At 41.1% G+C, this 21,458-nt stretch overlaps 2 protein-coding genes across 2 annotated transcripts in view; one reads left to right on the top strand and one right to left on the bottom strand.

Annotated features, from left to right (window-relative positions):
* Positions 1-3,777: 3,777 nt before the first annotated feature.
* LOC123754204 (uncharacterized) lies at positions 3,778-4,542 on the top strand. Its single transcript, XM_045736413.2, has one exon. It carries the CDS (start codon positions 3,778-3,780, stop codon positions 4,540-4,542), a length of 765 nt encoding a protein of 254 aa, XP_045592369.2.
* A 1,584-nt stretch (positions 4,543-6,126) lies between these two features.
* The window catches only part of LOC123754136 (WD repeat-containing protein 20), a 40,979-nt gene continuing 25,647 nt past the window's right edge, over positions 6,127-21,458 (bottom strand). The window contains exons 3-4 of the mRNA XM_045736337.2: positions 9,565-10,848; positions 6,127-7,456 (exon numbers count right to left, since the gene is read on the bottom strand). Coding sequence (XP_045592293.1) covers positions 7,367-7,456; positions 9,565-10,848 — 1,374 coding nt within the window. The 3' untranslated portion in view covers positions 6,127-7,366. The remainder of the gene's footprint in view (positions 7,457-9,564; positions 10,849-21,458) is intronic.

The following is a 21,458-nucleotide window of genomic DNA, read 5'->3' as shown; positions in this document are numbered from 1 at the left end:
AATCAGCATCTGTCGCTAGAAACAAGGAAAATGACAAAATAAAGATCAGAAGGACACGACGAGCCAAGAGACTGGAGCGTAAGACGAGCCAAGAGACTGGAGCGTAAGACGAGCCAAGAGACTGGAGCGTAAGACGAGCCAAGAGACTGGAGCGCAAGACGAGCCAAGAGACTGGAGCATAAGACGAGCCAAGAGACTGGACCAAGACGAGCCAAGAGACTGGACTAAGACGAGCCAAGAGACTGGACTAAGACGAGCCAAGAGACTGGACCAAGACGAGCCAAGAGACTGGACTAAGACAAGCCAAGAGAGTCTAAACATTCTAGTATACATCTAATATCACCCAACAATTATGGGAATTTTATTACCCAATAATTTAATATATTGCACTTGAATTGCAACAAAAAAAATTCCAGCTACTCTTTGCTTCCCGATAACTGTCACAAGACGCTGTCTATCAACGTACATCATTGCATGGTAGACGACCAGGGGCCAGATTCACGAAGCAGTTACACAAGCACTTACGAACCTGCATATCTTTTCTCAATCTTTGGCGGTTTTGTTTACAATTATTTAACAGTTAATGACCTCCGATGCACCAGGAGGCTGTTTATAACAATAACAACAGTTGATTGGGAAATTTTCATCCTTGTAAACTGTTTAATAATTGTAACCAAAGCTGTCAAAGATTGAGGAAAGGTGTACACGTTTATAAGTATTTGCGTAACTGCTTGGTGAATCTGGCTCCAGTACTGTCGCCGTCATGTTTTTCACTTGTATCATTAATAAATGTCCTTCAAACACTCCTCTCATTAGAAAACATTTCCTATTATTCAACTTAAAACACATTGATAATGTAAATTAGTGTTACCTGCTTGATGGGGATCTGGGATCTACTCCCCAAGCCCGGCCCGAGGCCAGGCTTGACTTGCGAGAGCTTGATACCTACTTGATGGGGTTCTGGGAATTCTTCTACTCCCCAAGCCCGTCCCAAGGTCAGGCTTGACTTCCGAGAGCTTGATACCTGCTTGATGGGGTTCTGGGAATTCTTCTACTCCCCAAGCCCGTCCCAAGGCCAGGCTTGACTTGTGAGAGCTTGATACCTGCTTGATGGGGTTCTGGGAATTCTTCTACTCCCCAAGCCCGTCCCAAGGCCAGGCTTAACTTGCGACAGCTTGATACCTACTTGATGGGGTTCTGGGAATTCTTCTACTCCCCAAGCCCGTCCCAAGGCCAGGCTTGACTTGCGAGAGCTTGATACCTGCTTGATGGGGTTCTGGGAATTCTTCTACTCCCCAAGCCCGTCCCAAGGCCAGGCTTGACATGTGAGAGCTTGATACCTGCTTGATGGGGTTCTGGGAATTCTTCTACTCCCCAAGCCCGTCCCAAGGCCAGGCTTGACATGTGAGAGCTTGATACCTGCTTGATGGGGTTCTGGGAATTCTTCTACTCCCGAAGCCCGTCCCAAGGCCAGGCTTGACTTGCGAGAGCTTGATACCTGCTTGATGGGGTTCTGGGAATTCTTCTACTCCCCAAGCCCAGCCTGACTCAGTCTATCTGGCTAATATGTCTATACTGAATGAAGGACGTAAAACAGTCATAGTTGAGAACATGTTAGCTAGAACAGTTATTTCTTAGATACTCAAACTACCAAAACCTTTATCGAATAATTAATTGAATAATATGACCCCAATTAATATGACAAAATTAAAACTGTATCCACCCAAATGTAGTTCGCCATCTATGCCAATTGTAAATAACACTTACGTATTCAGCATGTATTATTCATGAAACAATGAAAACAAATGCAAGTTTGTTAATTCTGTATAAATTGATAAATAAAATATCCACCCAAAGTTCTAGATCTATTAACAACTCTGCAATTTATACAACAATCAAGAGTATATTACCTGAAACAGGTTCGAGGGATACACATTTGTTCACTAGGCTTAAGGACAATTTTTTTTTATCTTTTTAATTCCTGTTATTGCCTACTAGAAGAAAAAAATACATTAAAAAATCTGACAAACCTTCAGTAGATTCATTTTTCCAAGAGATTGCCACAGAAAACTAACCCAATGAAAACCCACAATTATACACTGCACCACCTGGCAAAATGTGATCCAAGACCTTATGTGTAGCATCAAACTAAAATATGAAAGTTAAAGCTGGAAATTATTACTGTAAACATCATGGTTTTAACAAGCCTTCAAAATGCAAAGTGGAAACCGGCTGGTCTTTACCAAACTCTCCACTTTATAATATGGATTAGGATAATATACAAGACAAATTCCCTGGGCAACCATTCCAAAGATATCAACAAAATATAGATGAATCACATCTTTCATAAAGCCTCTATTAGCAGCTTGAAGTATGTACTCTGTCACAACCTCCAATGAATAGGGAAATTGTAAACATAGAACAACTTGAATATTAGGTTATCATATACAAGTACTGTACAGAGGAACCTCGGGTGACGAGCGGCTCCATCTACAAGCATTTCAGGTAACGAGCGAGCCACTCGCAGAAAATTCGTCTCCATTGATGAGCTTCCACTCTGTTAACGAGAAAACAACGTTGTGCTTTCTAGCGTTTCCGTTGATTCTCGCAAATTCTCGGACGCCTCCGACGATACAAATCAATGAATTTTTTAAAAAGATGCTGATGATGCTGGGATGTAAAGGGGGTGACTGCTGTAATGTTGCAAAGCATTAAATTTTTTTGTTAGAAAAATTTGAAAAAATTGAGAAAAAAAAAAAAATCAAAAGGTTCGTTCTGTGTATGTCAAGTAGGCTGCTCCATTTTCAATGAAAAAAAATAGAATATCATTAATATTTTTCGGTGGTGGAACACATTAATTCTATTTCCATTATTTTAAATGGGGAAATTCGTTTCGCAAGACGAGCGTTTCACATGACGAGCTCCGTGCCAGAATGGATTAAATTCGTTAACCAAGGCTCCTCTGTATTGCCTAACAGCTATGTAACAAATTCCAGAACATTTCTATCCCTTTTAACAAACTAACTACCTGTCATTGTATACCACAAACAACTCAATATTTGATCCAAGTATTATCCAGTGATCCAAGTGGGCAATGTGATAAGGGCAACAAATTTCCATGTTTGTTTCCCTAAAGTTATCAGTCAGGTTCATTCAAATAATTTCTATAAAAATAAAATTCAAGATGAAGACAAGAATAAATATTGAATATCAACATGCAAAAACAAGTGCGGCAACAAAATGCATCCTACAGTACTTTATTTACACGTGTACTTTTATATTGCCTTACGTGGCCAACCACATCACATCAAATACATTATATTAATGAAATTCATACAGTAATCAACAGCTTAGCTCCCTTAAACTGCATCTAAATTATAAAATGAAAAACAAAAACTAAACTCTCCAGCTGTTAATAGATCACACAAGACCATCACTACGATAATGGACCAGATGACCCGAGTCACCGATCTATTCGTCAAGCACACTCATACAAACATTAAGTTGGTACTAAAATAATATTGATCAACTGTGGAGACAGCAAACTTGCAAAGTTCAACCAATGTGTTCAAGAGAGAACTTGATAAACATCTCCAAAGGATGCCTAATCAACCAAGTTGCAACTCGAACGTCAGGCTGCGACTCGAAGGTCAGGCTGTGAGCAGCCCGTCCAACAGCCTGGTTGACCAGTCCAGCAACCAGGAGGCCTGGTCGATGACCGGGCCGCCGAGTCCTGAAACCATCTCAAGGTAACCTCAAGGTAATATAGTTGTCAAGATGGGCAACAAGCTATCAACCAATGTAGTTGTCAAGATGGGCAACAAGCTATCAACCAATATAGTTGTCAAGATGGGCAACAAACTATCAACCAATATAGTTGTCAAGATGGGCAACAAGCTATCAACCAATGTAGTTGTCAAGATGGGCAACAAACTATCAACCAATATAGTTGTCAAGATGGGCAACAAGCTATCAACCAATATAGTTGTCAAGATGGGCAACAAACTATCAACCAATGTAGTTGTCAAGATGGGCAACAAGCTATCAACCAATATAGTTGTCAAGATGGGCAACAAGCTATCAACCAATGTAGTTGTCAAGATGGGCAACAAGCTATCAACCAATGTAGTTGTCAAGATGGGCAACAAACTATCAACCAATATAGTTGTCAAGATGGGCAACAAGCTATCAACCAATATAGTTGTCAAGATGGGCAACAAGCTATCAACCAATATAGTTGTCAAGATGGTCAACAAACTATCAACCAATATAGTTGTCAAGATGGGCAACAAGCTATCAACCAATATAGTTGTCAAGATGGTCAACAAACTATCAACCAATATAGTTGTCAAGATGGGCAACAAGCTATCAACCAATATAGTTGTCAAGATGGGCAACAAACTATCAACCAATATAGTTGTCAAGATGGGCAACAAACTATCAACCAATGTAGTTGTCAAGATGGGCAACACGTTATCAACCAATATAACTATATCAAGATGGGCAACAAGCTATCAACAACCATTTTCTTCCTCTAATTGAAGAGTTCAACAAGTAAAAACCTAAACCCACGCAGGTCAACATATAGGTGTTGCACAGCACAGCCCGGCTATGCAGGGATTACTCGGCTCATCATCAAACTATCAACACCACAACTAAAAAGCATAACAAAAAATTTCTAGTAAGGGTACAAAAGAATACCAAAAAAAAAGATTAAATAAAAGTAGATTTCCAATATAATATAATATTCACTTACTATGTATAGTTTCTGATTACTGGACATCACTTTTATTATAAATTTTTTCACATGTAATTGCATATACAGATAATCTCATTATCTTAATAAAAGATATCAGAGGCTTATTAAACCTAACAAAGAATTATGAGAAAACTGCAGCATTTGGACCCAAACATTTATTCCGTTTCAAAACATGCAAGAAACCAATTACCAAATATACTTGACAACCTGTGTGTGTACCCTTTAAGCATGTTGACCAAACCACACACTACAAACTGAAGAGACGACGACGTTTTGGTCCGTCGTCGACCATTATAAAATTGATTACGGACTTATCCTCCTGGACCATTATCACAATCGACTTGATAATGGTCCAGGACGAACTGAAATGTTGTCGTCTTTTCGCTTTGTAGTGTGTGGTTTGGTCAACATTTTTCAGCCACGTTATTGTGACTCCTCATCCCCATAAGCTTATCGTGGGAGGCAGCCACAAAATGCAGCCAAGCAAATCTCGTTTTGATTTTTATATGGCTCAACTCTGATGATACATTTGCTTCGTTTAGAGGCAAGCTTTGACTATCAGTTATTAATTGTACCCCATTACAGTATAAAGTTTCTCCTCTGTAACAATGTCCATACTTATGGCATTCTAAGCAAAACTAAGCATTAATTCAAGACTGAAAATTTAAGAAGGCTTTTGCAAGAAATTAAAGTTAGATTCCCAACATTGAAATATTTGCAGAAATAACAGTACAGTATATGGCTTCTACACATTTATCTACAATTACAAAGGCAACCCTTGAAAAGAATTATATCGGAAATAAAGACAAGTGTTTCGAGAGTAAATGGGATTATAATGAGCAAGGTTTTGAGATCTGCAGTAAACCTGGTCTTTGAGAGGGATGCTATTCAAGTTCATGCTGGCAAACTGAAGGAAACGTTATACACAGTGTCTATATCTTGGACACCACCTTCCTTATGGGAAGGTGGTGTCCAAGATATATCCCCTAATGTCCAAGATATTATCCCCTTATGGGACCGCCCTATCCTTGAGGATAGTGACCGTGAGGGTCACAAGGCAGTTTCTTGAGGGGGTGGTGACCACATTCATAAGCTTTCCATTGTATTTCGTACGCCTTTACGTGCCAACACTTGTGAAGTGCGAGAGACATGCGTCGGGAACTTGTACGCGCAGGTTTGGCTACTGTACAAGTGAAGCAGTTGCCACTTGATGCCCATGAATAATGAATGTGTAGGAAGTATATATAAATATAGTACAGTGCATGCATGGAATTTAAATAATATATATTCTAGTTCAGGGGAACAGACCGATTCCTTGCAGGATCTTGGGTAACCGAGAAGTGTAGCCCTATATAAAAACACTGGGCTTAAATTATATTGGAGTTTTTATTAAAATATTGATATTTAGGGTTTTAATTTGCTGATGAAGCCCATAGTACAATACTATGAATATTATTATTAAGGAAAACATATTGTATAGCTATTTGATTTACATTTTAGCAGCTGGACTAAAATTCTATTTTAATTCAGTCTTTTGGTTGTAGTTATAAAAATAATATTTATAATACACTTCAGCTTCTCGTCACTGACTTGTATACATCAGTCAATGATTTTCTTATTATTTAACTACCCTGTGAAAATTACAGGTCGAAAACATAAGATCAAAAACTTGTTTTAAAAATGTCATGACGATTTTATGCCACTACCTATGTACATTTAGCACAATGTGGTTTTCGATAAATCCCCAATATACTTCTCAGCCATGGCATGAGTTTAACATCAAAATACAATATACATATTATTGGCAATTTATTATAAATTATAAGACAATATGACCCCAGCAATAACTGTGGAAAGTAAACCGATACAAATCCAAGTAAAGCACTGGAATGGACACACCAAAAAACAGTATTCAAATAGTGACAAGAATGAAAAATCGAGCTCGTAGTGCATCTGTCTGAAACATATTACAATTAAACAAGCACAAAGCAGGGGAAGAGCTGTTGTACAGGCCATAGAGAATGACATTCTTCACTGTGAATACCCTCAATCAAGCCACAATTACAAAACATCATTAGAACCTAACACTAAAGTGATACCAGATTCACAGTTAAGGCAGTTCCTATAAGTTATGCACAAGGTTTCACATTTACAACTCAAAATTATGACTAAAACCAAAACTGGTATAGATAGAGCAGCAAGTGTGGGAGTGTGGAAAATGAATCGGGAAATTTAGTACAACAGTTTGGGTACCTAGAAATGGCAAAATAAAGACATTTTGCTGTCACTGGCTTTGCTGATGCACCCTCGCAACTTTTACATTCTGTCAGTGTAGGCTGCACAGCTTTCAAATATAATAACCACCCAGGGAACTTCAATTTCTTTTTACACAATTCATTATATATACATTATACAGTATAACCACCTATAACCTGACTGGCCATTGCATAACCCCTTCCCTTCCCCTCCCCAGAATCAGTAATGCAATAGTACATCACGGCAACACACGCCCACACACACACACACACACACACGCACAGTCTGGGACGATCACACCACTGTGGCGCTTGACCAGAAACCACGGACAACCGCCACCCTTCCCTGAGGCTACACTACCGTCCCACCCGAGGCCAGGGGCCCTCCACCCATGGCCACAGCCGTTGTCGGACTGGGTGTAGAGTGTTGATTGCTACCAGGCTGCAAGAGAAATATTCACTATAGTTCATTAAAATAAACACACACACACACACACATTGTCCTATATGTAGTATTGTAAATACAAATTCCTACCCCCCCCATTTATCACTTACTTTAACATTAAAAACAAACTGCTCCTACCACTCAATTTCATGGCTATTTACAATACAATTTTATGTAGTAAATATGCCATATTCTATAAACAGGAAATACAAATTTAATAAATACTGAAGTGGAAAAATAAAAGGCTAACACTTTAAGTTACGTAGATAAACTTCTGAACTGAAGGCGAGTTAAACAAAATGAATGAAGGAACTTCCTTACTGTTGAAATGCTTCACTTTAACTCCTTGCCCATCATGGAGTATAAATTCAACTGAAGATTACATTTGTATTCATTTTTACATAAATATACATTAGTGTAATGTCACCAGTTTCTAGACATTGGTACAGTAGTTTAAAAGGAAACAAATAAATTTCTGCATTGTTCGGTAAAACACCAAAAAATGGGCCGAATGTCGGCATATATATATATATATATATATATATATATATATATATATATATATATATATATATATATATATATATATATATATATATATATATATATATATATATATATATATATATATATATATATATATATATATATATATATATATATATATATATATATATATATATATATATATATATATATATATATATATATATATATATATATATATATATATATATATATATATATATATATATATATATATATATATATATATATATATATATATATATATATATATATATATATATATATATATATATATATATATATATATATATATATATATATATATATATATATATATATATATATATATATATATATATATATATATATATATATATATATATATATATATATATATATATATATATATATATATATATATATATATATATATATATATATATATATATATATATATATATATATATATATATATATATATATATATATATATATATATATATATATATATATATATATATATATATATATATATATATATATATATATATATATATATATATATATATATATATATATATATATATATATATATATATATATATATATATATATATATATATATATATATATATATATATATATATATATATATATATATATATATATATATATATATATATATATATATATATATATATATATATATATATATATATATATATATATATATATATATATATATATATATATATATATATATATATATATATATATATATATATATATATATATATATATATATATATATATATATATATATATATATATATATATATATATATATATATATATATATATATATATATATATATATATATATATATATATATATATATATATATATATATATATATATATATATATATATATATATATATATATATATATATATATATATATATATATATATATATATATATATATATATATATATATATATATATATATATATATATATATATATATATATATATATATATACCATGACACATTAGGAGTTACAAAGCATTCCTGGCATTTGTGTGGTATCCTATGAAATGATTCAATTTAATTTTTTGTTTTGGAGTGAACATGTTCACTCCATGTTCAGCAAGCATCCAAACACAGAGCAAGTGCTTACTGAGCAGTATCTCGGTGAAAACTGTAAGGTCTCCTTATTGGGGATACCTAAATAAAATCTCCCTATGGGACTAAGTAACTATCAAGTGAACCCAAAAAAAGAATTGAGGTATTTTTAATTATTGCATAATTGTTTCCAACACACGTGAGAAATGACAAAGGGAAACAATGGGGAATCAAAGTTAACGAGAAAAGACTGGTCATAGAAAAGTTGATAATCAAAGTTTTGGTGCACATGGAAATAGGCAGAAACACAACATTCCAGATTATCTCGACTAAATAGAGATATTTTTATAAATTTTGTTTTTAAATACTGTAACCCAAATCAAAACTTTCTTCATAAAATATACATTTCAGTAAACTAATGATGGTTCAGGAAGAGAGAGGAGTCATACCTGTTTTCCTGGCCGACACCAAGTGAGCACACAGCCATCTTGACACGAGGTAATTAGGCAATCCTCTCTGAAGATTAGGCCAGAGAGACGCTCATGACCAATTTTTTTGCAAATCATGGGCTCTAATACAGGACATTCATCTAATCTTGGACAGAGGGATGTACCCATAGGTCTGTAGGCGTCTTCAGGTAGTACTGTCGATCCTCCTACTTGATTTTTATTTACAGAACCTTTACAATTTTGTGTAGAATTTTTCGACGCCAAGCTCAGGCTTCGTTTATGGTCTTTCTCGCCTTTCTCTTTGTCTTTCTTTTCACCAAAGTTGAGGTTTGCGAGCTTGGCGGTAAGGGAGTTAGTCGAGTGGGAGTGGTGAGAAGAATCACTACCAACAGAAGACTCTTTTACACTGTTGCTCTTGGCATTAGCTGTCGGTTGTCCACTCTGAGGCACACCTGTTCCCCCACTTACACTTCCCCGTCCACTGCTACTAACAACGGTGCTCGATCTTGGCCGCAAGTATGGCTGCATTAAAACATCGTCCTTCAGGTCCCATAAACATAGCAAAGTGTCCTGTCCGACTGAACCTAATCGATAACTCGTTACGGATAACCCCAGTCCATCTGACGCTAGAGAGTTTCTGTTCGAATTTGGCCTGGAATTTGGCGCACTATTATTTGTCTTACTACCTCTCACGTCATTACCAATGCTATTGTGTTTGACCATATCTTCGTTACACACATCAAACACATCCATATCACTATAAGTTGTTGTATAGGAATCAAATGCAACCACAGTCACCCAGCTTTTATGTCCTTGTCCTCTGGCCACAACTCTCTTTTCGTGAAACGACCAGATTGTAACGAGGTCGTCCTCGCCGCCAGTAACAACGTAACGGCCATCAGGCGACCAACACACACACAATAACCCTCCATAGTAACTTCTGGCACTACCCACTAAATCCATTGTATCAAAGTTAAAGACTTTCAAGTACCCATCCTGGGATACCACAGCCAGGTATTTGGAGCATGGCGAGAAGGCAAATTCATTAATGCTTCCCTCGCCAATGACCCATCTATAAAGTGGGTTTCTAGTACTTTTCGTTTTGCATGTATAGACGGAGTAGCCCTCGCCCTGTTTGAACAGCTGATAATGGGGTCTGTCAACACCACACAGGAGCTCCTCATTATAAGTGTACATGTGTCCACTGCTGTGGGCGGCCAGAAACTGATTGGGAGAACCCGGTATCCATCGGACACATGTCACTTTTGTCTTGTCTATCAATCTCTGCAAAGTAAAAAAAAATAATAATAATAATTGGAACACAAATTGTAATGGCAATTGTCAGAAACAGGTCAATTATTATTATTATTATTATATCCCCTTTCCCCCACCCCCCAAACAGAGTAGTCAATGCACTTTGTCAATTGCTTTGGTTTGCCGTTAAGGTTAAAAATGCAACATTCACTATCTCAAAACAACACATTTTACATTCTATTTCAGACCTCTGAGACATTCTGTTTTCTGAGACAATATATTGAAGAACATCTTACAACTGAAATGGCGGGGATCAAGCAAAATGAGGATTAATAATTGTTTGTTTACATCTACTGTAACTGTACCCAGAATGATGAGTTATATTCGATCAATGTGTCCTCCTAAGGTTTCTCAACATCAAGAAAATGATCAATTTAAAGTGTCCTATCCGAACCTACCAGAGGACCCAAAACAGAAAACGGAACAGTACGTCACTTTCGTGAGCGGCCTCTGTTTTTTAGTACGATAATTTTTGGCCTTTAGTAACGCATACGAGTAAAGAGCAACTTTTTTGCAGGAGGACAGGTTGAATAAATGACTCGCACCTCTAGTGAATCAGCTGTGCTTTGGTTTTTGTACTCTTGAATTATGCTATGACTTACCCGAGAACCCTTTTAATGTGGCGTTGCCTCTGACAGTTTCTCTGCTGAATCACTGCTCCAAGTCATGAAGCAACATGATAAAATTAATTTATGATCTGCAGTTAAAATAATAATAATAATAAAAACTTAGGTTTATTAGAGGACGTCATTGCGAGCCTATTAGCTTTTGGTACGCCGAGATTGACAATTTTATACTTTAGTTAATATCCTGTTCTGGATTTACTGTTAGACTCTGGGATTAAACATAACAGCCCACGCCTGGCCATGTGTGTACCTCTCTACTGCTACAAGACTAGCACCTCCAGAATATCGACAGAATAAGTCAATTTTAACTGTTCATACATTCAAGGGTTAGTTACCACTGTACTCAAAAGCACAGGTATTATTATTATTATTATTATTATTAATGTAAGGAAGGGATCTTCGTAATGACTATTTGAAATACTGTACTGTAATAATTGTGTTGGAGAAAGTTACTTTTAATGGCTCCAGCCAGGTCAGTAGCTTTTCTGCACGGGCACTGTGGCAGGTTTACGCTAGAGAGAATCATTCTCCCAAAGACATAAACAAGTGCATAATGTTGATAAAGAAACAATCCCACATACATTCTGTGACTGAAAAGTACGTTGAAAATATAAGTGTTAAATGTAGATAGCCAGTCCTAAACAAAATAAGAAATAAAACAGAAATAAGATGTGAAACCAGAAAACAATGGAACGCTTGACGAAGGAAAGTAAATACAAGCCGATACGTGTTCACTTCTCTCTAAGTGATGGAACGTGTCGGGTGGTCATCATCCCACATGATAGCTCAAGTTGGATGGTCATCATCCCACATGATAGCTCAAGTTGGATGGTCGTCCCACATGATAGCTCAAGTTGGATGGTCGTCCCACATGATAGCTCAAGTTGGATGGTCATCCCACATGATAGCTCAAGTTGGATGGTCATCCCACATGATAGCTCAAGTTGGATGGTCATCCCACATGATAGCTCAAGTTGGATGGTCGTTCCACATGATAGCTCAAGTTGGATGGTCGTCTCACATGATAGCTCAAGTTGGATGGTCGTCCCACATGATAGCTCAAGTTGGATGGTCGTCCCACATGATAGCTCAAGTTGGATGGTCATCCCACATGATAGCTCAAGTTGGATGGTCATCCCACATGATAGCTCAAGTTGGATGGTCATCCCACATGATAGCTCAAGTTGGATGGTCATCCCACGTGGTAACTATAGTGCAGAGACTAACTTGTTACCATATAGGCTAGTTAGGAATAGGACTGATTATTCACATGTCCCGGTAGCGACTGGCCATTGTGTGGAGCTTTCCGCCATGTGTAGACCATTTTAAATTTGCTGTCAGTATGGTATTATTCTTGATCATGTGGTCTGTTGATATGTTGAAATCATACCTGTGGATGAACCAGTATAAAGCAGAGATAACTGTGCACTAGAGTCAAATAAGAACACTCTTAAACTATAGTAGGCTGTGGTGGTAATACAGTGCCGTACTTTTGAGTCTTTGGACACATCTACAGAAAAACCTTAGTATTTGAATGGCTCCAAATTCGAACAATTCAGCATACAGCAATTTCAAGGTAAAACACTTGGTAGTCAACCGTTTGCTCGGCACTTTAACGTACACACACACACACATTACAAACGAGTCGGTTTTCAGTAGCTGTCATTCAGTGCACAACCCCACTAAACTTCTGTAAACTTTCTCGGGTTTTTTGGAACATTTTTCTTGTATTCTTAGTGTAGGTAGGTCACCATGGAGCCTAAGGAGGTTAGTGATAATTGTCTAACAAAAGGAAAATTGGTTAGAACCAAGACAGAGCTGAGAAAAGAACTCTTAGGAAAATATTAAAGTGGTAACTGCTTGTCTGTTCTTGCTACCAAGTTCGGTATGCCTAAATCTACAATCTCGATACTAAATAATAAAGAGGCCATCAAAGAAGTTGATGTTGCTAAAGGAGTGAAAGCAGTTACAAAATACACAGACAAATGAGGAGGTTGAGAAATACCTGTTCATTTGGATAAATGAACAACAGTGAGCCGTGACAGCACAATATATCTGAGATCATCATTTGTGAAAAGCAAAACAGCATGGTGATATCTCGCAAAACAAACCCTGGAATGAGTGCTGCTAGTGAAGTGATTGAAGCCAGTGTTCAAAGCTAGTCATGGGTGGTTTGAGACAGTTAAGAGAAGTGGTATTCACAGTGTACTGAGGCACAGGGAGGTGGCGAGTTCTAACAAGGATGCAACTGAGAATTTTGTAATTGAGTTTAGGTAGTATGTGGAGGCTGAGGGTTTTATTCCCCAACAAGGGTCTGCGGGCTGCTCCAAGCAACAGCCTGTTGGACCAAGTTATCACAAGTACAGACTCGGGGAGTAAAAGAACCCCCAAAACACACTCCATGTAAGTGTTTAGCTCTGATGAGACAGGTTTTTTCACGGAAAATGCTGCCTAAGACGACCCATATCACTGAAGAGAAGAAGTCATTGCCAGGACACAAGCCAATGAAGAGCGGACTGACTGTTGTTGCGTGGGCATGCAAGTGGGGACCTTAAACTAAAACCTTTGCTAGTCTACCACTCAGAAAATCCGAGGGTGTTTGAGAAAAACAAATTGATGAAAAGAAAGTTACAGGTAATGTAGAGGGCTAACAGCAAAGCTTTGGTAACCAGACAATGTTTGGTCGAGAGGGTTAATTAAGTGTTTGGTCCTAGTGTCAAGGGATACCTCGAGGAGAAACAATTGCCCCTGCTCATCCTCTAGGCATGAAGGATGAGTTAGTGCCAGAGTTTAACTTCATAATAGTCAAGTTCTTGCACCCCCACAACACAACTCCTCTCATCCAGCCCATGGACCAGCAGGTAATTTCTAACTAAGAAACTGTACACTAAAGCACTATTCCAAAGGTACTTTAAACTGACCTCTGATACCCAGCTGAACTCTGTGAATTCTGGCAGAACCCCCTTCCTTCAACATCCTCTGCTTGATACCTGCTTGATGGGGTTCTGGGAGTTCTTCTACTGCCCGGCCTGGGGCCAGGCTTGACTTTTGAGTGCTTGGTCCATCAGGCTGTTGCTTAGAGCAGCCAGCAGGCCCCCCATATCCACCACAGCCCGGTTGGTCCAGCACTTCTTGAAGAAAATTATCTCGTTTTCTCTTGAAGAAATCCACGGTTGTTCTGGCAATATTTCATACACTCGCTGGGAGGATGTTGAACAACAGTAGACCTCTGATGTTTATACAGTGTTCTCCGATTGTGCCTATGGCACCTCTGCTCTTCACTGGTTCTATTCTGCATTTTCTTCCATATCGTTCACTTCAGTATGTTGTTATTTTACTGTGTAGATTTGGGACCTGGCCGTCCAGTATTTTTCATGTGAATATTATTTGATACCTCTTTCTTCTCATTTTTTGGGGAGAATTTTTTGTCTCCAAAACATTTGGAGAGTTTTGAAACGACCCCAATAATTTAAGCGATTTATCGTGTTTATGTACCTTGCGATGATTTCGTGCGATGATTTCACGGCTCAACATCCCTGCGGCCCGGTCCTTGACCAGGCCTCCTGGTTGCTGGACTGGTCAACCAAGCTGTTGGACGCGACTGCAAGCACAGCCTGACTTATGAATCACAGCCTGGTTGATCAGGTATCCTTTGGAGGTGTTTATCAAGTTCTCAAACACTGTGAGGGGTCGGCCAGTTATGCCCCTTATGTGTAGCGGAAGCGTGTTGAACAGGCCCGGGCTCGTGATGTTAATAGTTCTCCCTCAGAGTACCTGTTGCACCTCTGCTCTTCAACTGGAGTATTCTGCACATCCTGCCATGCCTCCTGATCTCATATTGTGTTATTTCTGTGTGCAGGTGAGGGACCAGCCCCTCTAATATTTTCAATGTTTAAATTATTATGTATCTCTTCTGTCTGCACTCAATACAGATTTAGGCTCTTTAGTCGGTCCCAATAGTTGACATGCATTACTGACTGAATTCTAGCAGTAAAGGATCTCTGCACCCTCTCCAGGTTAGCAATTTCTCCAGCTTTGAAAGGGTCTGTAAATGTGCAACAGTATTCCACACTAGAGATCACTGGCATCTTGAAAATCCTCATTGGCATAGCATTTCTCAATTAAAAAGTTCTTGTTATCCAACCTGTCATTTTTCTTGCAGTTGTGTTGGTTACTTTATTGTGTACTTTAATTAACCCCTCGGCTGCTCTTGTATTTATAGCCTGCAACACGCCCAAGTGCAAGAAATAAAAAAAAAAATTTAGTCTTATAAAAGTATTCATGTGTGTTCCCTGATCATGAGAAAAAAATAATAAAATCACAGGCGGAATATTTTGGCCGCAATAGGGCGGAGAAATTCTGGCAAAAGAACACACGTTAAATGTAATGAAATACCATTTTCTGGAAGACCTGGAGGCTCCCTGGAGCTATCCAGGCTGATATGGATATATTAGCTTTCTCGCATCAGTCAATGTGCCTGGAGTTCATGCCTACCGGGAATCATGAGCTAGAACCTGGCCCCCCTCAGAGAAGCACGAGGAGCAATGGCCTATAGAAACCCCCGTGTGGTTGGGAGCATTCTGTGTATGACATCGACCAGGTTTGGCACTCAGAAAGGTAGGCGCCCCCAAAACAAACCCCTATTCTGGTGAAAATATTACTACCAAAAGCTGAACGAGTGGACAGAACTCCCCAAATGAAAATGAGCAAACTAGCATGACATCATCAAACATCAAACATAGCATGACAGCATGATTCAAACTAGCACGAATCATCGCGTTGCTGCGCCACTATCCGTGCAAACCACATCTCCCCCCCCCCCACCCACCCCACCCCAGGAAGGGGAGCCCCCAGACCCCTCTCGCCAGTGATCCACCCTTCAGTTCTGAAGCTGGATGTCAAAACACGCGAAAACACCACCAACCGGGAGGGAGAGAGGAAGGGAGAGTGCCAAGGAGTCTCCCGGTCTCACCCAGAATATGGCATTTCATTACATTCAATGCCGGTTTTCTGGGGGGAGCCCCATCAACTCCCCGGAGCTAACTACCCAAAGATAACAAAAAACGAACTTACCCAGGAGGCAGTTGGTTCTCGCTCCTGAACTCGAAGCCAAGACAACTGGCTGCAACCACTGACCCAATGCAATGCAGGCCCTACGAGGTCCAGGAACACTGACAAAGTAGCTAGCGGCCAGAACCCTGTTCGACCTCCAAAAATCCCCACGCCCAAATGTCAACCCCACTAGACATGTTGCCAAAGCAGCAAACTTACAAATGTTGTGGACACGAGGATAGACTGTGGGCTGGCTAGACTTGATAACCCTGCAGATGACCTGGGAGACCTGCGCCAGGGAAAAGGGAAGGAGGGAAACCAGGTCAACTCAAGGCGCGTTCCCGGCCACCGAACCCGTGGCGTGGAAATAACAGCGGAGAGCCGCAACCGGACACAACACATGATGCACCCCTGGCCTCAACAACCCATGGACCCCTCCGGAAAGCAGCAGACTCATTCTTCGCCAGAAAAGGAGGGGACTGCTGTAGACTAACAAACCTACCACCAGGACCAAAAGAGCAGAAACCCCTGTGCCGAAGAGGAGCATGTAGCTCCTCGACCCGATCCCCAAAGGCCAATGTCAACAGGAAAAGAGCATTAGAAAAAATCCTGAAGCGCAGGGGCCACGGCAAACCGAGAAGAGAGAAAAAGAGAGCACCCGGTCAAACAACCAAGATGGGTCAGGCAGCGTATGAGCAGGCCGGAGGTGAAACAACGCATGAGACAGCATGCGGAACGAAGTAGAAGTAACATCAATATCAAACAAGCTGCAGCGGCTCTGCCAGCGCCACACGACAGTATTCAGCATAAAATTACGGTCCTGGAACAACCACGACAGGAAGGACAAGACAACCCTATCAGAGACCGAAGTTTACCTATGCAGTGATAGGAAAAACCAGGAGGACCGCCAGGAAACTTCATACTGTCGCCAAGACGAAGCATGCAGGTGGGAGACCAACAACGAAGCCACCTGCACTCCATACAAGTGATGATAGACCCGAGTCAGAAACTCCAGACGCGAGGACTTGAGGAGAAGAATGACCCAGCCTCGTACCGGGCTGGAGTGATCTGCTGAAAGAGGCGGAGCCGCGGGAAGACCCTCGGGTTCGGACACCAAGCAAGCAGCTGCCGAAACCAAAGCTGGGCCGGCCACCAAGGAGCCAGAAGGACAACTCTCCCCTGGTAAGTCTCCAAGCGAGCTAGGACCCGGAGCAACAGCTGAACCGGGAGAAAGAGGTAGGAGGTAACCCCACCTCGCCCAGTCCTGCATGAAGGCATCGACCCCGACGGCCTCGCAGTTGGGGAAGGGTGCCACAAACTGGGAGACTCCTCGACCACGCCAATGCAAAGAGATCCACTTCCGGATGCCCAAACATCTGGCAGAGCCTACTGAACGAGTCAGTGTCGACCGTCCATTTCGTGGAAATGGGAATGTACCAGGGCAAGCCGTCCGCCAGGACATTGGACACCCCCTGAATGTGAACCGCCAGGAGTCAAACCCCGAGAACTCATCAGACGAGTCACCTGAAGCAATCAGCTCCAGAGTCAAGGATCGCATCGAACCACCCCCGTAATTCAGGCACTGAAAACCTGGGGAACAGTCCGAATGAAGTCAGATCATAATCCATGAGCGACCCGAATCCTCCGGAGCAACATCCACAAACTCCTGCACTGTGCTGTGAGCCCGATGGAAGGACAGACCCTCACTGTCCCTGGCCAACCTGATGACCAGCCGAACCAGAGCCGCCAGAGGGAGAGACGAGGAAGCAGTCCGAGTATCCCACACAAGACCCAGCCAAGACCAAACCTGAGAGGGAACCTGATGGGACTTCCACCAGTTCACCAGGAACCCGAACCCGGTGAGCTGGGAAAGAACCAAATCCCCGGCGAGCAGACACGTGGACTGGCTGGGAGCTCAAACCAGCCAGTCGTTGAGGTAGGCCAGAACCCGAACACATAACAGATGTAGGCGGACCACTACGACCTGAGTAAGGAACGAAAGGAGCCAGATTCAAACCAAATGGAAGGCAACGAAAGCGGTAACTCCAATGCCCTACAACAAAACCGAGCCAGTCCCTAAACCTCGGATGAATTGTGACGTGCCAATACGCGTCCTGGAGGTCCAGGGACACCATCCAAGTGTCCAGCTCCAACAGAAGACGGACCTGGGATAGAGTAGCCATCCGAAAGGAGAGGGCAATAAAACCAACAGGTTTAGACAGGACAAGTCCAGAATGAACCCGAGGTCACCCACCTGAGGGACAAAGTCGGTTTGACCCACGCCCAAGCAAAACCACTCTGAGACGACCTGACAGAGCACAGGAGAAGAGGCCTGCCCCGCTAGCCCCAAACCCCCCTGCTTGATACCTGCTTGATGGGGTTCTGGGAGTTTTTCTCCCCAAGCCCGGCCCGAGGCCAGGCTTGACTTGTGAGAGTTTGGTCCACCAGACTGTTGCTTGGAGCTGCCTGTAGGCCCACATATCCATGGGCCCGCATGGCCCCGAAAGAGGAGGGGCCACCCAACGTCACCATAGGCTGCACGAAATGGCTCAAAACACCCACAAATCGTGAGACCAGGTGCACGCAAACAGAGCGAGCCTCACCCCCACCGCCCTGTCAATGGGACGGACCGCGAAAGGCCCGATACATCTTTCAAGCACCTAAGCAACGCTCAGGGCAAACAGAAACAGACGGTACCGAAGGCTGCGCAGGTGCCGAATCTGACACCACTGGCCTACCACGATGGGAAGAACCCTGAGCTCTGGCACGACCCTGCCGGGAAGGACCCTCCATGAGCCCGTGGAGGATTAACAAGTCCGACATAGGACGGCAACTAGCCGAAGCTGCCTGCAGATACTGCACAACTGCAGACTCGGCAAACACCAATGGACTAAAGGGCGAAGGAGCCTAAGAGCCAGGGTCCAAGCGGATTCCAAGGAAGAAGCGAGCACCACCTGCCGACACCCGAGTCGAGAAACAAAAAACCGTGAAACCGCATCCCACAGGAGTGGCACAAACAGCTTCAACAATGCAGAAAACGCACGCACCAAGAGCAATGCACCAGACCCAGAGGCAGCCCCAAGTGCCTCCACATCTACCTCAAGCCAGTCCGAGGACAGCTCTAGGAAGGAGAAGCGCAGGGCCGAAGCCAACAGGCCACATGTGCGCAAATCCTACGCGACCAATGCAGCCGAAAGGGAAGGAACCTGTACATGGAGCTGCATCACACCAACATCCCGCGGAAGGGCAAGGGCGAACAAGCACGCATCAAGATGCTCAAATTCGCCCCCCCCAAGGAAAACCTGCAACGCCTTCAGAGCCTCCCTCTATTCAAGTGTGCGGGATCGACAGAACATATGCCGAGCCTCCAACGAGAAGAGAGGGCAGTCTGCTAACCAGGATGACTCCGGAACTTCATAACGAACCCAATAAGAACACGAAGACCCATACACGAAGGAACGTGCATCCATTATGAAAGCATAATCCAAGTCGCGCCGGAGGTTATCTGCAAGGACTTCCCACACTACGTGGGACGGGACACGGAAAGCCGAAAACCTTCGGAAAGACAAGACCGAAGAACCCACGGGATCACTGAACCGAACCCGCAGAGGAGTAGACACCAAATCCAATTCGTACGAGGAAGGAGCAAAAGAGGAACGCTCTGAGGATGAGGATGAGAAAAAGTACTGAAGCAAGCACAGTACCCTGGGGGACTGAGCTCTTCACAGTTGATGGACGGGATTTTATTTTGTTGACTATTACACATTGGGTTCTGTTAGTCAGGAAATTGTAGATCCATCTGCCTATTTTTCCGGAAATTCCTTTTGAACGCATTTTATGTGCAATAACACCATGGTCACATTTGTCAAAGGCTTTTGCGAAATCTGTGTAAATTACATCAGTGTTTTGTCTATCTTCCATGGCATCTAATGCCATGTTATAGTGGCCCAGCAACTGCGACAGGCAAGAGCGCCCTGTTCTGAAACCATGTTGTCTGGGGTTATGGAGATGCTGTGATTCCATGTATTTTGTGATCTTACTTCTTAGCACTCTCTCAAAAAATTTTATGATGTGCAATGTTAGTGCTGTCGGTCTGTAATTTTTTGCCTCTGCCTTATTTCCTCCTTTATGGAGTGGTGCTATCTCTGCTGTTTTTAGTATGTCAGGGATAATGCCAGTGTCTAGGCTTTGTCTCCAATGAATGTGAAGGGCCTGTGAGTGTTTTTTTTTACAGTTCTTGATGAATAAGGAGTACCAAGAATCAGGGCCTGGTGCAGAGTGCATAGGCATACTGTTTATGGCTTCCTCAAAATCCAGTGGGGATAGGGTGACGTCTGATATATGATTTGATGTTGGTATCATATCCATGAAAAATTCATTTGAGTTATCAATCTTTAGCGAGTTTAGTGGCTCGCTGAAAACAGTCGTACTCTTTCCTCAGCATCTCGCTCATTTCTATGTTGTCATCGGTCAAAGTTCCCTCTCCCTTTCGCAGGGGCCCGATACTAGATGTAGTTTTTTATCTTGATTTTGCATAGGAGAAAAAATATTTCGGATTTCTCTCTCTCTCACTGATGGCCTTTTGCTCTCTTTGCCTCTCCTGGGTTTTGTATGATTCTTGTAGCTTTAGTTCAATTGTTTCTATTTCTCTACCTAACCTGCTTCGCCGTTTTTGAAATTGGGTACAACTCTCAAGTTATTCCGCAATTCATTTTCTTCGCCTATAGAGGGAACGACGTTCTCGTTCCAATCTGCATCTGTATCTTTTTTCTTAGGGGTATGCGGTTTGAACATATTTCTAGTGCTACTGAGCTTATTTTTTCAAGGCACTGGTTCAGGTTTGCATTTTCTAGCTGTTCTTCCCAGCTTATTTCTGTGAAGTCTTGGTTTATTTGCTCCCAG

Source organism: Procambarus clarkii, chromosome 6 (genome assembly GCF_040958095.1).
Source record: "Procambarus clarkii isolate CNS0578487 chromosome 6, FALCON_Pclarkii_2.0, whole genome shotgun sequence".
NCBI classification, from domain to species: domain Eukaryota; kingdom Metazoa; phylum Arthropoda; class Malacostraca; order Decapoda; family Cambaridae; genus Procambarus; species Procambarus clarkii.
Note: the sequence above shows the minus strand (reverse complement) of the source record. Positions and strands in the feature narration are given on the sequence as shown.